Here is a 15,953-nt window from a genome sequence, read left to right as displayed (position 1 = left end):
TAGAGTCATGTCTGGTAGGAGGTGAACCCATAGAGTCATGTGGTAGGAGGTGAACCCATAGAGTCATGTCTGGTAGGAGGTGAACCCATAGAGTCATGTGGTAGGAGGTGAACCCATAGAGTCATGTCTGGTAGGAGGTGAACCCATAGAGTCATGTGGTAGGAGGTGAACCCATAGAGTCATGTGGTAGGAGGTGAACCCATAGAGCCATGTCTGGTAGGAGGTGAACCCATAGAGTCATGTGGTAGGAGGTGAACCCATAGAGTCATGTCTGGTAGGAGGTGAACCCATAGAGTCATGTCTGGTCATGGAGGTGAACCCATAGAGTCATGTCTGGTAGGGTAGGAGGTGAACCCATAGAGTCATGTCTGGTAGGAGGTGAACCCATAGAGTCATGTGGTAGGAGGTGAACCCATAGAGTCATGTCTGGTAGGAGGTGAACCCATAGAGTCATGTCTGGTAGGAGGTGAACCCATAGAGTCATGTCTGGTAGGAGGTGAACCCATAGAGTCATGTCTGGTAGGAGGTGAACCCATAGAGTCATGTCTGGTAGGAGGTGAACCCATAGAGTCATGTCTGGTAGGAGGTGGACCCATAGAGTCATGTCTGGTAGGAGGTGAACCCATAGAGTCATGTCTGGTAGGAGGTGAACCCATAGAGTCATGTGGTAGGAGGTGAACCCATAGAGTCATGTCTGGTAGGAGGTGAACCCATAGAGTCATGTGGTAGGAGGTGAACCCATAGAGTCATGTGGTAGGAGGTGAACCCATAGAGTCATGTGGTAGGAGGTGAACCCATAGAGCCATGTGGTAGGAGGTGAACCCATAGAGTCATGTGGTAGGAGGTGAACCCATAGAGCCATGTCAGACTGGGTGGGACTTCACGTTATACTACGTCCACAATATTCAGATCACAGATGGGAACTGTGGATATTAAACCAAATACCTTTTCAGACAGTAGTTACAGCCGCTGTATAGACTAGCCCAGTGATCAGATTAACAACCACACACACACCCACCCAAACAGACACTAAATAACTACATACACACACACACAACCATGTACACACTCATAGTTGCCACACTAGACATTTCAGAAACCTGCCTAAGCCCCGAATGACCCGAGTCACCAGACTGAGTGTTTCAAAGATTTAATATCAGGTGTCAGAAAGCATCACCAACCGTGTGAACCAAATAACCACTTCAGGACAGACAACATCATTTATTTTAATTTTAACCTTTATTTAACTATGCAAGTCAGCGAGCAGTGATGATGTCATAATTACTTTCTGTGATCTCTGCAAAGAGTTGGATGAAATGCCCATTCATTTTTATTTCACAATTTCATAATTTTTATTTTACCTTTAATTTAACTAGGCAAGTCAGTTTAAGAACAAATATTTATTTTCAATGACGGCCTAGGAACAGTGGGTTAACTGCCTGTTCAGGGGCAGAACGACAGATTTGTACCTTGTCAGCTCGGGGGTTTGAACTTGCAACCTTCCGGTTACTAGTCCAACACTCTCACCACTAGGTGCCGCCTCTACACTCTAACCACTAGGCTACCCTGCCGCCTCTACACTCTAACCACTAGGCTACCCTGCCGCCTCTACACTCTAACCACTAGGCTACCCTGCCGCCTCTACACTCTAACCACTAGACTACCCTGCCGCCTCTACACTCTAATCACTAGACTACCCTGCCGCCTCTACACTCTAACCACTAGACTACCCTGCCGCCTCTACACTCTAACCACTAGGCTACCTGCCACCTCTACACTCTAACCACTAGACTACCCTGCCGCCTCTACACTCTAACCACTAGACTACCCTGCCGCCTCTACACTCTAACCACTAGACTACCCTGCCGCCTCTACACTCTAATCACTAGACTACCCTGCCGCCTCTACACTCTAACCACTAGACTACCCTGCCGCCTCTACACTCTAACCACTAGGCTACCTGCCACCTCTACACTCTAACCACTAGGCTACCCTGCCGCCTCTACACTCTAACCACTAGGCTACCCTGCCGCCTCTACACTCTAACCACTAGGCTACCCTGCCGCCTCTACACTCTAACCACTAGGCTACCCTGCCGCCTCTACACTCTAACCACTAGGCTACCCTGCCGCCTCTACACTCTAACCACTAGGCTACCCTGCCACCTCTACACTCTAACCACTAGGCTACCCTGCCGCCTCTACACTCTAACCACTAGGCTACCCTGCCACCTCTACACTCTAACCACTAGGCTACCCTGCCGCCTCTACACTCTAACCCCTAGACTACCCTGCCACCTCTACACTCTAACCCCCCATCTTTGTCTCTCCACCCCCCCCCCGTCTTTCTCCCTCTCTCCATCGGTCTCTCCACCACCCCCCATCTTTGTCTCTCCACCCTGAAGCAGCAGAAACAGGCATCCATATTCAAAACCAAACCACAGAAATATCCTCCTCCATTCCTCGGGGGCAAACTGTCATTAAAGGCCAAGTTCTTAACTGTTCTAGAATGCCTTGTTACTTCCTTTGTTGAAGAAGCCAACAGTCACCGATTCGGACATTATTCAGAATAAGTGCATGTGTGGTTTCCCCTGAATTGACCCTTAAACCAATCCAGTCGTGTTACTGTAGATCAGTGTTTCTGGTTGAGGAAAGGAATAAGGAATGCATTTTTTTTTAAAGGGGCTTACACCAACATTGACTGTCATTTTTATTCAGGTACTGCAGATGTGAATGAACACAGGCTGTCAATAGTTTTTTTTTAGCTGCTTGTCAATCACATGTATTGACATGTAATTCTGTGAATAGTTACCGGAATGTTCCATGTCAATGGTACACTAGACATTACGTAGGTAGTCAGTATCTCCAGACCTCTCCTCTCTCTGGCTGGTAGTCTCTTCAGTCAGTATCTCCAGACCTCTCCTCTCTCTGGCTGGTAGTCTCTTCAGTCAGTATCTCCAGACCTCTCCTCTCTCTGGCTGGTAGTCTCTTCAGTCAGTATCTCCAGACCTCTCCTCTCTCTGGCTGGTAGTCTCTTCAGTCAGTATCTCCAGACCTCTCCTCTCTCTGGCTGGTAGTCTCTTCAGTCAGTATCTCCAGACCTCTCCTCTCTCTCTGGCTGGTAGTCTCTTCAGTCAGTATCTCCAGACCTCTCCTCTCTCTGGCTGGTAGTCTCTTCAGTCAGTATCTCCAGACCTCTCCTCTCTCTGGCTGGTAGTCTCTTCAGTCAGTATCTCCAGACCTCTCCTCTCTCTGGCTGGTAGTCTCTTCAGTCAGTATCTCCAGACCTCTCCCCTCTCTCTGGCTGGTAGTCTCTTCAGTCAGTATCTCCAGACCTCTCCTCTCTCTGGCTGGTAGTCTCTTCAGTCAGTATCTCCAGACCTCTCCTCTCTCTGGCTGGTAGTCTCTTCAGTCAGTATCTCCAGACCTCTCCTCTCTCTGGCTGGTAGTCTCTTCAGTCAGTATCTCCAGACCTCTCCTCTCTCTGGCTGGTAGTCTCTTCAGTCAGTATCTCCAGACCTCTCCTCTCTCTGGCTGGTAGTCTCTTCAGTCAGTATCTCCAGACCTCTCCTCTCTCTGGCTGGTAGTCTCTTCAGTCAGTATCTCCAGACCTCTCCTCTCTCTGGCTGGTAGTCTCTTCAGTCAGTATCTCCAGACCTCTCCTCTCTCTGGCTGGTAGTCTCTTCAGTCAGTATCTCCAGACCTCTCCTCTCTCTGGCTGGTAGTCTCTTCAGTCAGTATCTCCAGACCTCTCCTCTCTCTCTGGCTGGTAGTCTCTTCAGTCAGTATCTCCAGACCTCTCCTCTCTCTGGCTGGTAGTCTCTTCAGTCAGTATCTCCAGACCTCTCCTCTCTCTGGCTGGTAGTCTCTTCAAACAGTCAGTATCTCCAGACCTCTCCTCTCTCTCTCTGGTAGTCTCTTCAGTCAGTATCTCCAGACCTCCTCTCTCTGGCTGGTAGTCTCTTCAAACAGTCAGTATCTCCAGACCTCTCCTCTCTCTCTGGCTGGTAGTCTCTACAAACAGTCAGTATCTCCAGACCTCTCCTCTCTCTGGCTGGTAGTCTCTTCAGTCAGTATCTCCAGACCTCTCCTCTCTCTGGCTGGTAGTCTCTTCAGTCAGTATCTCCAGACCTCTCCTCTCTCTGGCTGGTAGTCTCTTCAAACAGTCAGTATCTCCAGACCTCTCCTCTCTCTCTGGCTGGTAGTCTCTACAAACAGTCAGTATCTCCAGACCTCCTCTCTCTGGCTGGTAGTCTCTTCAAACAGTCAGTATCTCCAGACCTCTCCTCTCTCTCTGGCTGGTAGTCTCTACAAACAGTCAGTATCTCCAGACCTCCTCTCTCTGGCTGGTAGTCTCTACAAACAGTCAGTATCTCCAGACCTCTCCTCTCTCTCTGGCTGGTAGTCTCTTCAGTCAGTATCTCCAGACCTCTCCTCTCTCTGGCTGGTAGTCTCTTCAAACAGTCAGTATCTCCAGACCTCTCCTCTCTCTGGCTGGTAGTCTCTTCAGTCAGTATCTCCAGACCTCTCCTCTCTCTGGCTGGAAGTCTCTTCAAACAGTCAGTATCTCCAGACCTCTCCTCTCTCTCTGGTAGTCTCTTCAGTCAGTATCTCCAGACCTCTCCTCTCTCTGGCCGGTAGTCTCTTCAAACAGTCAGTATCTCCAGACCTCTCCTCTCTCTGGCTGGTAGTCTCTACAAACAGTCAGTATCTCCAGACCTCTCCTCTCTCTGGCTGGAAGTCTCTTCAAACAGTCAGTATCTCCAGACCTCTCCTCTCTCTGGCTGGTAGTCTCTTCAGTCAGTATCTCCAGACCTCTAATCTCTCTGGCTGGTAGTCTCTTCAAACAGTCAGTATCTCCAGACCTCTCCTCTCTCTCTCTGGTAGTCTCTTCAGTCAGTATCTCCAGACCTCTCCTCTCTCTGGCTGGTAGTCTCTTCAGTCAGTATCTCCAGACCTCTCCTCTCTATCTGGCTGGTAGTCTCTTCAAACAGCCAGGAGATTGCTGGTAGTCAGTCAGAGAGCCAAAAACTGTAACCCTGGAAGAAGCCTTGATCCAGGCCACATCAGCCTAGTCTAAATCCCTCTGTCTGTGTGTCTGTCTACCAAGCCACACCAGCCTAGTCTAAATCCCTCTGTCTGTGTGTCTGTCCACCAAACCACACCAGCCTAGTCTAAATCCCTATGTCTGTGTGTCTGTCCACCAAGCCACACCAGCCTAGTCTAAATCCCTCTGTCTGTGTGTCTGTCCACCAAGCCACACCAGCCTAGTCTAAATCCCTCTGTCTGTGTGTCTGTCCACCAAGCCACACCAAGCAGCAGCATGTCACCACAACAATAACTTGTCTTTCTCTCAGAGTCAGACTGACATATTCCATAACCCTGACAGATCTCTCTCTGGAGCAACTATAAGGTGGATGAGTAACCAGGCTAGCCTAGTCCCAGCAACTATAAGGTGGATGAGTAACCAGGCTAGCCTAGTCCCAGCAACTATAAGGTGGATGAGTAACCAGGCTAGCCTAGTCCCAGCAACTATAAGGTGGATGGATGAGTAACCACGCTAGCCTAGTCCCACCAACTATAAGGTGGATGGATGAGTAACCAGGCTAGCCTCGTCCCACCAACTATAAGGTGGATGGATGAGTAACCAGGCTAGCCTAGTCCCACCAACTATAAGGTGGATGAGTAACCAGGCTAGCCTCGTCCCAGCAACTATAAGGTGGATGGATGAGTAACCACGCTAGCCTAGTCCCACCAACTATAAGGTGGATGGATGAGTAACCACGCTAGCCTAGTCCCACCAACTATAAGGTGGATGGATGAGTAACCAGGCTAGCCTAGTCCCACCAACTATAAGGTGGATGAGTAACCAGGCTAGCCTAGTCCCACCAACTATAAGGTGGATGGATGAGTAACCAGGCTAGCCTAGTCCCACCAACTATAAGGTGGATGAGTAACCAGGCTAGCCTCGTCCCAGCAACTATAAGGTGGATGGATGAGTAACCAGGCTAGCACAGTACGGCTCAGTTTGGCTCAATAGCGTTAAAAAATGTAACTCTCGTACCAACGGCACTTTGAATGCAGAGGAACACACAGACAGGAGCATCTCAATTCAAACAGTCACTTCCACTTTATCCATGAAATGGTGACGATGTCGTGGAATGTTGTGTGTTCCCAGAGGATGGTTTTTAAGTCCGAAATTGAGAAATTGAGATGCTGGATTTGTCCAAATAATGTATTCGGTTGCTGGTGTGGGTTTTTGAATAATGCACTAGAGACTAAGAGACTGTATACAGTACTGTACAGTGAGTCCAATAGCTCTATGGAAGAAGGTCTATTTTATATTGAATACAACTGAATGGAGAGAGACCAGTAGTCTCAATTTTAGTAGATCATTCATACAGTATACAGTGGGGCAAAAATAGTATTTAGTCAGCCACCAATTGTGCAAGTTCTCCCATGATGAGATTCTCACATTGACTCTGTACCGGTACCCCCTGTATATAACCTCCACATTGACTCTGTACCGGTACCCCCTGTATATAACCTCCACATTGACTCTGTACCGGTACCCCCTGTATATAGCCTCCACATTGACTCTGTACCGGTACCCCCTGTATATAGTCTCCACATTGACTCTGTACCGGTACCCCCTGTATATAGCCTCCACATTGACTCGGTACCGGTACCCCCTGTATATAGTCTCCACATTGACTCTGTACTGGTACCCCTGTATATAGCCTCCACATTGACTCTGTACCGTACCCCCTGTATATAACCTCCACATTGACTCTGTACCGGTACCCCTGTATATAGCCTCCACATTGACTCTGTACCGGTACCCCTGTAACACCCTGTATATAGCCTCCACATTGACTCTGTACCGGTACCCCCTGTATATAACCTCCACATTGACTCTGTACCGGTACCCCCTGTATATAGCCTCCACATTGACTCTGTACCGGTACCCCCTGTATATAGTCTCCACATTGACTCTGTACCGGTAGCCCCTGTATATAGCCTCCACATTGACTCTGTACCGTAATACCCTGTATATAGCCTCCACATTGACTCTGTACCGGTACCCCCTGTATATAACATCCACATTGACTCTGTACCGGTACCCACTGTATATAGCCTCCACATTGACTCTGTACCGGTACCCCCTGTATATAGTCTCCACATTGACTCTGTACCGGTACCCCCTGTATATAGCCTCCACATTGACTCTGGACCGGTACCCCCTGTATATAACCTCCACATTGACTCTGTACCGGTACCCCCTGTATATAGCCTCCACATTGACTCTGTACCGGTACCCCCTGTAACACCCTGTATATAGCCTCCACATTGACTCTGTACCGGTACCCCCTGTATATAACATCCACATTGACTCTGTACCGGTACCCCCTGTATATAGCCTCCACATTGACTCTGTACCGGTACCCCCTGTATATTGTCTCCACATTGACTCTGTACCGGTACCCCCTGTATATAGCCTCCACATTGACTCTGTACCGGTACCCCCTGTAACACCCTGTATATAGCCTCCACATTGACTCTGTACCGGTACCCCCTGTATATAACCTCCACATTGACTCTGTACCGGTACCCCCTGTATATAGTCTCCACATTGACTCTGTACTGGTACCCCCTGTATATAGCCTCCACATTGACTCTGTACCGGTACCCCTGTATATAACCTCCACATTGACTCTGTACCGGTACCCCTGTATATAGCCTCCACATTGACTCTGTACCGGTACCCCTGTAACACCCTGTATATAGCCTCCACATTGACTCTGTACCGGTACCCCCTGTATATAACCTCCACATTGACTCTGTACCGGTACCCCCTGTATATAGCCTCCACACTGACTCTGTACCGGTACCCCCTGTATATAGCCTCCACATTGACTCTGTACCTGTACCCCCTGTATATAGCCTCCACACTGACTCTGTACCGGTACCCCCTGTATATAGCCTCCACACTGACTCTGTACCGGTGCCCCCTGTATATAGCCTCCACACTGACTCTGTACCGGTACCCCCTGTATATAGTCTCCACATTGACTCTGTACCTGTACCCCCTGTATATAGCCTCCACACTGACTCTGTACCGGTACCCCCTGTATATAGCCTCCACACTGACTCTGTACCGGTACCCCCTGTATATAGCCTCCACATTGACTCTGTACCGGTGCTCCATGTATATAGCCTCCACACTGACTCGGTACCGGTACCCCCCTGTATATAGTCTCCACATTGACTCGGTACCGGTACCCCCCATGTATATAGTCTCCACATTGACTCAGTACCGGTACCCCCCCCCCCCTGTATATAGTCTCCACATTGACTTGGTACCGGTACCCCCTGTACATAGCCTCCACACTGACTCGGTACCGGTACCCCCTGTATATAGCCTCCACACTGACTCGGTACCGGTACCCCCCCTGTATATAGTCTCCACATTGACTCTGTACCGGTACCCCCTGTATATAGCCTCCACATTGACTCTGTACCGGTACCCCCTGTATATAGCCTCCACATTGACTCTGTACCGGTAGCCCCTGTATATAGCCTCCACATTGACTCTGTACCGTAATACCCTGTATATAGCCTCCACATTGACTCTGTACCAATACCCCCTGTATATAACATCCACATTGACTCTGTACCGGTACCCACTGTATATAGCCTCCACATTGACTCTGTACCGGTACCCCCTGTATATAGTCTCCACATTGACTCTGTACCGGTACCCCCTGTATATAGCCTCCACATTGACTCTGGACCGGTACCCCCTGTATATAACCTCCACATTGACTCTGTACCGGTACCCCCTGTATATAGCCTCCACATTGACTCTGTACCGGTACCCCTGTAACACCCTGTATATAGCCTCCACATTGACTCTGTACCGGTACCCCCTGTATATAGTCTCCACATTGACTCTGTACCGGTACCCCCTGTATATAGCCTCCACATTGACTCTGGACCGGTACCCCCTGTATATAACCTCCACATTGACTCTGTACCGGTACCCCCTGTATATAGTCTCCACATTGACTCTGTACTGGTACCCCCTGTATATAGCCTCCACATTGACTCTGTACCGGTACCCCCTGTATATAACCTCCACATTGACTCTGTACCGGTACCCCCTGTATATAGCCTCCACATTGACTCTGTACCGGTACCCCCTGTAACACCCTGTATATAGCCTCCACATTGACTCTGTACCGGTACCCCCTGTATATAACCTCCACATTGACTCTGTACCGGTACCCCCTGTATATAACCTCCACATTGACTCTGTACCGGTACCCCCTGTATATAGCCTCCACATTGACTCTGTACCGGTACCCCCTGTATATAGTCTCCACATTGACTCTGTACCGGTACCCCTGTATATAGCCTCCACATTGACTCGGTACCGGTACCCCTGTATATAGTCTCCACATTGACTCTGTACTGGTACCCCCTGTATATAGCCTCCACATTGACTCTGTACCGGTACCCCCTGTATATAACCTCCACATTGACTCTGTACCGGTACCCCCTGTATATAGCCTCCACATTGACTCTGTACCGGTACCCCCTGTAACACCCTGTATATAGCCTCCACATTGACTCTGTACCGGTACCCCCCTGTATATAACCTCCACATTGACTCTGTACCGGTACCCCCTGTATATAGCCTCCACATTGACTCTGTACCGGTACCCCCTGTATATAGTCTCCACATTGACTCTGTACCGGTAGCCCCTGTATATAGCCTCCACATTGACTCTGTACCGTAATACCCTGTATATAGCCTCCACATTGACTCTGTACCGGTACCCCCTGTATATAACATCCACATTGACTCTGTACCGGTACCCACTGTATATAGCCTCCACATTGACTCTGTACCGGTACCCCCTGTATATAGTCTCCACATTGACTCTGTACCGGTACCCCCTGTATATAGCCTCCACATTGACTCTGGACCGGTACCCCCTGTATATAACCTCCACATTGACTCTGTACCGGTACCCCCTGTATATAGCCTCCACATTGACTCTGTACCGGTACCCCCTGTAACACCCTGTATATAGCCTCCACATTGACTCTGTACCGGTACCCCCTGTATATAACATCCACATTGACTCTGTACCGGTACCCCCTGTATATAGCCTCCACATTGACTCTGTACCGGTACCCCCTGTATATTGTCTCCACATTGACTCTGTACCGGTACCCCCTGTATATAGCCTCCACATTGACTCTGTACCGGTACCCCCTGTAACACCCTGTATATAGCCTCCACATTGACTCTGTACCGGTACCCCCTGTATATAACCTCCACATTGACTCTGTACCGGTACCCCCTGTATATAGTCTCCACATTGACTCTGTACTGGTACCCCCTGTATATAGCCTCCACATTGACTCTGTACCGGTACCCCCTGTATATAACCTCCACATTGACTCTGTACCGGTACCCCCTGTATATAGCCTCCACATTGACTCTGTACCGGTACCCCCTGTAACACCCTGTATATAGCCTCCACATTGACTCTGTACCGGTACCCCCTGTATATAACCTCCACATTGACTCTCTACCGGTACCCCCTGTATATAACCTCCACATTGACTCTGTACCGGTACCCCCTGTATATAGCCTCCACATTGACTCTGTACCGGTACCCCCTGTATATAGTCTCCACATTGACTCTGTACCGGTACCCCCTGTATATAGCCTCCACATTGACTCGGTACCGGTACCCCCTGTATATAGTCTCCACATTGACTCTGTACTGGTACCCCCTGTATATAGCCTCCACATTGACTCTGTACCGGTACCCCCTGTATATAACCTCCACATTGACTCTGTACCGGTACCCCCTGTATATAGCCTCCACATTGACTCTGTACCGGTACCCCCTGTAACACCCTGTATATAGCCTCCACATTGACTCTGTACCGGTACCCCCTGTATATAACCTCCACATTGACTCTGTACCGGTACCCCCTGTATATAGCCTCCACATTGACTCTGTACCGGTACCCCCTGTATATAGTCTCCACATTGACTCTGTACCGGTACCCCCTGTATATAGCCTCCACATTCACTCTGTACCGGTACCCCCTGTATATAGCCTCCACATTGACTCTGTACCGGTACCCCCTGTATATAACCTCCACATTGACTCTGTACCGGTACCCCCTGTATATAGCCTCCACATTGACTCTGTACTGGTACCCCCTGTATAGAGCCTCCACATTGACTCTGTACCGGTACCCCCTGTATATAGACTCCACATTGACTCTGTACCGGTACCCCCTGTATAGAGCCTCCACATTGACTCTGTACCGGTACCCCCTGTATATAGCCTCCACATTGACTCTGTACCGGTACCCCCTGTATATAGTCTCATTGTTATTCTTATTGTGTTACTTTTTATTATTACTTTTTATTTTAGTCTAAATATTTTCTTCTTGACCTGCACTGTTAGTTAAGAGCTTATAAGAAAGCATTTGTATGTGACAAATAAAGTTTGATTTGATGTGAGGACAATCACATATCACAGTCCTAGTATGTACATTTTTTAAAGTAAATAAATACTATTAAACGTGGTACAAGTCTGATCCATATTGAGCCATATACAGTATGGCCTGTTTCAAGTGTGGTTTTCCTTTCGGGGGAAGATGTTTGTCCTGTCTGGAAGTCAGTGAATGCTTTTGGTTTCTCACAAAATATGGGTTTGACCACAGACAAATAACAGGACTTATGTCAGACTGAATTGGTTTCCAGTTATAGAAAGTATTCAGAGCCTTTGACTTGTGTCAAATGGATTAAATTAAACATTTTCCTCATCATTGTACACACAATACCCCATAATGATATCGCAATACCCCATAATGATATCACAATACCCCATAATGATATCACAATACCCCATAATGATATCGCAATACCCCATAATGATATCACAATACCCCATAATGATATCACAATACCCCATAATGATATCACAATACCCCATAATGATATCGCAATACCCCACAATACCCCATAATGATATCACAATACCCCATAATGATATCGCAATACCCCATAATGATATCGCAATAGCCCATAATGATATCGCAATAGCCCATAATGATATCGCAATACCCCATAATGATATCGCAATACCCCATAATGATATCGCAATACCCCATAATGATATCGCAATACCCCATAATGATATCGCAATACCCCATAATGATATCGCAATACCCCATAATGACATCACAATACCCCATAATGACAAAGTGAAAAGTTTTTTTTTTTAGAATTTATAAAACAACAGAAATACCTTATTTATATAAGTATTCAGACACTTTGCTATAAGACTCGAAATTGAGCTCAGGTGCATCCTGTTTCCATTGATCACCCTTGAGATGTTTATACAACTTGATTGGAGTTAACCTGTGGTAAATTCAATTGATTGGACATGATTTGGAAAGGTACTCACCTGTCTATATAAAGGTACCACAGCTGACAGTGCATGTCAGAGCAAAAACCAAGGCTTGAGGTCGAAGGAATTGTCAGTAGAGCCCCGAGACAGAATTGTGTCGAGGCACAGATCTGGGGAAGGGTACCAAAACATTTCTGCAGCATTGAAGGTCCCCAAGAACACAGTGGCCTCCATCATTCTTAAATAGAAGAAGTTTGCAACCACCAAGACTCTTCCTAGAGCTGACCACACGGCCAAACTGAGCAATTGGGGGAGAAGGGCCTTGGTCAGGGAGGGGAGGCGACCCGAGAACCTGATGGTCACTCTGACAGAGCTCCAGAGTTTCTCTGTGGAGATGGGAGACCCTTCCAGAAGGGCAACCATCTCTGCAGCCCTCCACCAATCAGGCCTTTATGGTTGAGTGGCCAGACAGAATTCACTCCTCAGTAAAAAGCACATGACAGCCCACTTGGAGTTTGCCAAAAGGCACCTAAAGGACTCTGACCATGAAAAACAAGTTTCTCTGGTCTGATGAAACCAAGACGGAACTCTTTGGCCTGAATGCCTTCTGGAGGAAGCCTGGCACCATCCCTATGGTGAAGCATGGTGGTGGCAGCATCATGCTCTGGGGATGTTTTCCACCATCCCTATGGTGAAGCATGGTGGTGGCAGCATCATGCTCTGGGGATGTTTTCCACCATCCCTATGGTGAAGCATGGTGGTGGCAGCATCATGCTCTGGGGATGTTTTCCACCATCCCTATGGTGAAGCATGGTGGTGGCAGCATCATGCTCTGGGGATGTTTTTCAGCGGCAGGGACTGGGAGACTAGTCAGGATCGAGGGAAAAGATGAACGAAGCAAAGTACAGAGATCCCTGATGAAAACCTGCTCCAGAGCGCTCAGGACCTCAGACTGGGGCAAAGGTTTACCTTCCAACGGGAAAACGACCCTAAGCACACAGCTAAGACAACACAGGAGTGGCTTCGGGACAAGTCTCTGAATGTCCTTGAGTGGCCCAGCCAGAGCCCGATCGAACATCTCTGGAGAGACCTGAAAATAGCTATTCAGCGACGCTCTCCATCCAACCTGACAGAGCTTGAGGATCTGCAGAGAAGAATGGGAAAAACTCCCCAAATGCAGGTGTGCCAAGCTTGTAGCATCATACCCAAGAAGATTTGAGGCTGTAATCACTGCCAAAGGTGCCTCAGCAAAGTACTGAGTAAAGGGTCTGAGTACTTTTGTAAGTTTTTTTATTAAATTGTTTTTGCTTCGTCATTATGGGGTATTGTGATGTCATTATGGGGTAGCCTAGTGGTTAGAGCGTTGGACTAGTAACCAGAAGGTTGCAAGTTCAAATCCCCGAGCTGACAAGGTACAAATCTGTCGTTCTGCCCCTGAACAGGCAGTTAACCCACTGTTCAGAGGCCGTCATTGAAAATAAGAATTTGTTCTTAACTGACTTGCCTAGTTAAATAAAGGTAAAACATTGTGATGTCATTATGGAGTATTGTGATTAGAGGTTGACCGATTAATCGGCATTTCAAACGTCACTCGCTCTGAGACTTGGAGTAGTTGTTCCCCTTGCTCTGCATGGGTAACGCTGCTTCGAGGGTGGCTGTTGTCGATGTGTTCCTGGTTCGAGCCCAGGGAGGAGCGAGGAGAGGGACGGAAGCTATACTGTTACACTGGCAATACTAAAGTGCCTACAGGAATATCCAATAGTCAAAGGTATATGAAATACAAATGGTATAGAGAGAAATAGTTACTATAATTACTATAATAACTACAACCTAAAACTTCTTACCTGGGAATATTGAAGTCTCATGTTAAAAGGAACCACCAGCTTTCATATGTTCTCATGTTCTGAGCAAGGAACTGACACGTTAGCTTTCTTACATGGCACATATTGCACTTTTACTTTCTTCTCCAACACTTTGTTTTTGCATTATTTAAACCAAATTCAACATGTTTCATTATTTATTTGAGGCTAAATTGATTTTATTGATGCATTATATTAAGTTAAAATAAGTGTCCATTCAGTATTGTTGTAATTGTCATTATTACAAATAATAATGTGGTCAAATAATAATGTGGTCCTTCTGTAGCTCAGTTGGTAGAGCATGGCGCTTGTAACGCCAGGGTAGTGGGTTCGATTCCCGGGACCACCCATACGTAGAATGTATGCACACATGACTGTAAGTCGCTTTGGATAAAAGCGTCTGATAAATGGCATATATTATTATTATATTATTAAATAAAAAGCGTCCGATTTTAATCGGTATCGGCTTTTTTGGGGTCATCCAATAATCGGTATCGGCGTTGAAAAATCATAATCGGTCAACCCCTAATTGTTATGTTATTATGGGGTATTGTGATGTCATTATGGGGTATTGTGATGTCATTATGGGGTATTGTGATGTCATTATGGGGTATTGGGTGTAGTAGATTGATGAGGGGGAAAAAATCTAAATCATTTTCAGAATAAGGCTGAAATGTAGAAAAAGTGAAGGGGTCTGAATACTTTCAGAATGCTCTGTATTGTCCAGTCATTCCAGTAGACAAACAAAAAAATAAACGTCCCTTTTTCAGGATCTTGTCTTTCAAAGATCATTCGTAAAAATCCAAATAACTTCACAGATCTTTATTGTAAAGGGTTTAAACACTGTTTCCCATGCTTGTTCAATGAACCATAAACAATTAATGAACATGCACCTGTGGAACGGTCGTTAAGACCATTTACAGATGGTAGGAAATTAAGGTCACAGTTATGAAAACTGGAGATGCACTGCAATACTTAATGCAGCTGGTGGCCACACCAGATAGAGAGTTACTTCTGATTTTGACCCCCATCCCACTTTGTTCAAGGACACATTATTCTATTTCTGTTAGTCACATGTCTGTGGAACTTGTTCAGTTTATGTCTCGGTTGTTAAATCTTGTTATGTTCATACATATATTTACACATGTTAAATTTGCTGAAAATAAAACGCAGAAGACAGTGAGAGGACGTTTATTTATTTTTTACTGAGTTGATTTGATTCATCAACTCTCTAGTTTAGTCCTTCCCTTTACCCCCCAGTCAGACCGGGGTCCCGGGTAACAGACGGTGAACACTCACCTCCAAGTAGTTCTGGACACCCTTGACTGCTTGGTGTGGAGGCGCCTTCATAACGCCACTGGAAGAGACAAGAACAGAGAGCTTATAGATAACAGAATATAATAGAGTTGGATGACAACAGAACATAATAACAGATGTCATTCGTTGAATAGACTTCTGAGATGTAAAACTGCACAGGAATAGCCATTAATCTATGTACCTGTACTTTGTCCCGAGGTATTGGAAGAAGATGAGATAACGGACACTGCCATTGCGCATGATCATTGACCACCGCTTCAAAGACAAACTCCTGTTTTCCAACTCAAAAAGCTATATAGGGCAAAATGTGCCCCAACCTGAACCTCTGC

At 47.0% G+C, this 15,953-nt stretch overlaps 1 protein-coding gene and 1 long non-coding RNA gene across 5 annotated transcripts in view; both read right to left on the bottom strand.

Moving 5' to 3' along the window:
* Positions 1-15,953, bottom strand: part of pusl1 (pseudouridine synthase like 1) — a 75,044-nt gene that overhangs the window by 58,735 nt on the left and 356 nt on the right. For all 4 annotated transcript variants that reach the window (XM_052474228.1, XM_052474229.1, XM_052474227.1 and 1 more), the window contains exons 1-2: positions 15,806-15,953; positions 15,607-15,664 (exon numbers count right to left, since the gene is read on the bottom strand). The exon at positions 15,806-15,953 is cut by the window's right edge. In XM_052474228.1, the coding sequence (XP_052330188.1) occupies positions 15,607-15,664; positions 15,806-15,870 (123 nt within the window). In that variant the 5' untranslated portion in view covers positions 15,871-15,953. The remainder of the gene's footprint in view (positions 1-15,606; positions 15,665-15,805) is intronic.
* On the bottom strand, positions 2,624-4,255 carry LOC127910434 (uncharacterized). The gene is made up of 3 exons (XR_008074855.1): positions 4,131-4,255; positions 3,749-3,892; positions 2,624-2,870 (listed from the first exon to the last, which is right to left on the bottom strand). It is a non-coding gene; the product is annotated as an uncharacterized LOC127910434 (long non-coding RNA).

Source organism: Oncorhynchus keta, chromosome 21, assembly GCF_023373465.1.
Source record: "Oncorhynchus keta strain PuntledgeMale-10-30-2019 chromosome 21, Oket_V2, whole genome shotgun sequence".
Lineage (NCBI taxonomy): Eukaryota > Metazoa > Chordata > Actinopteri > Salmoniformes > Salmonidae > Oncorhynchus > Oncorhynchus keta.
Note: the sequence above shows the minus strand (reverse complement) of the source record. Positions and strands in the feature narration are given on the sequence as shown.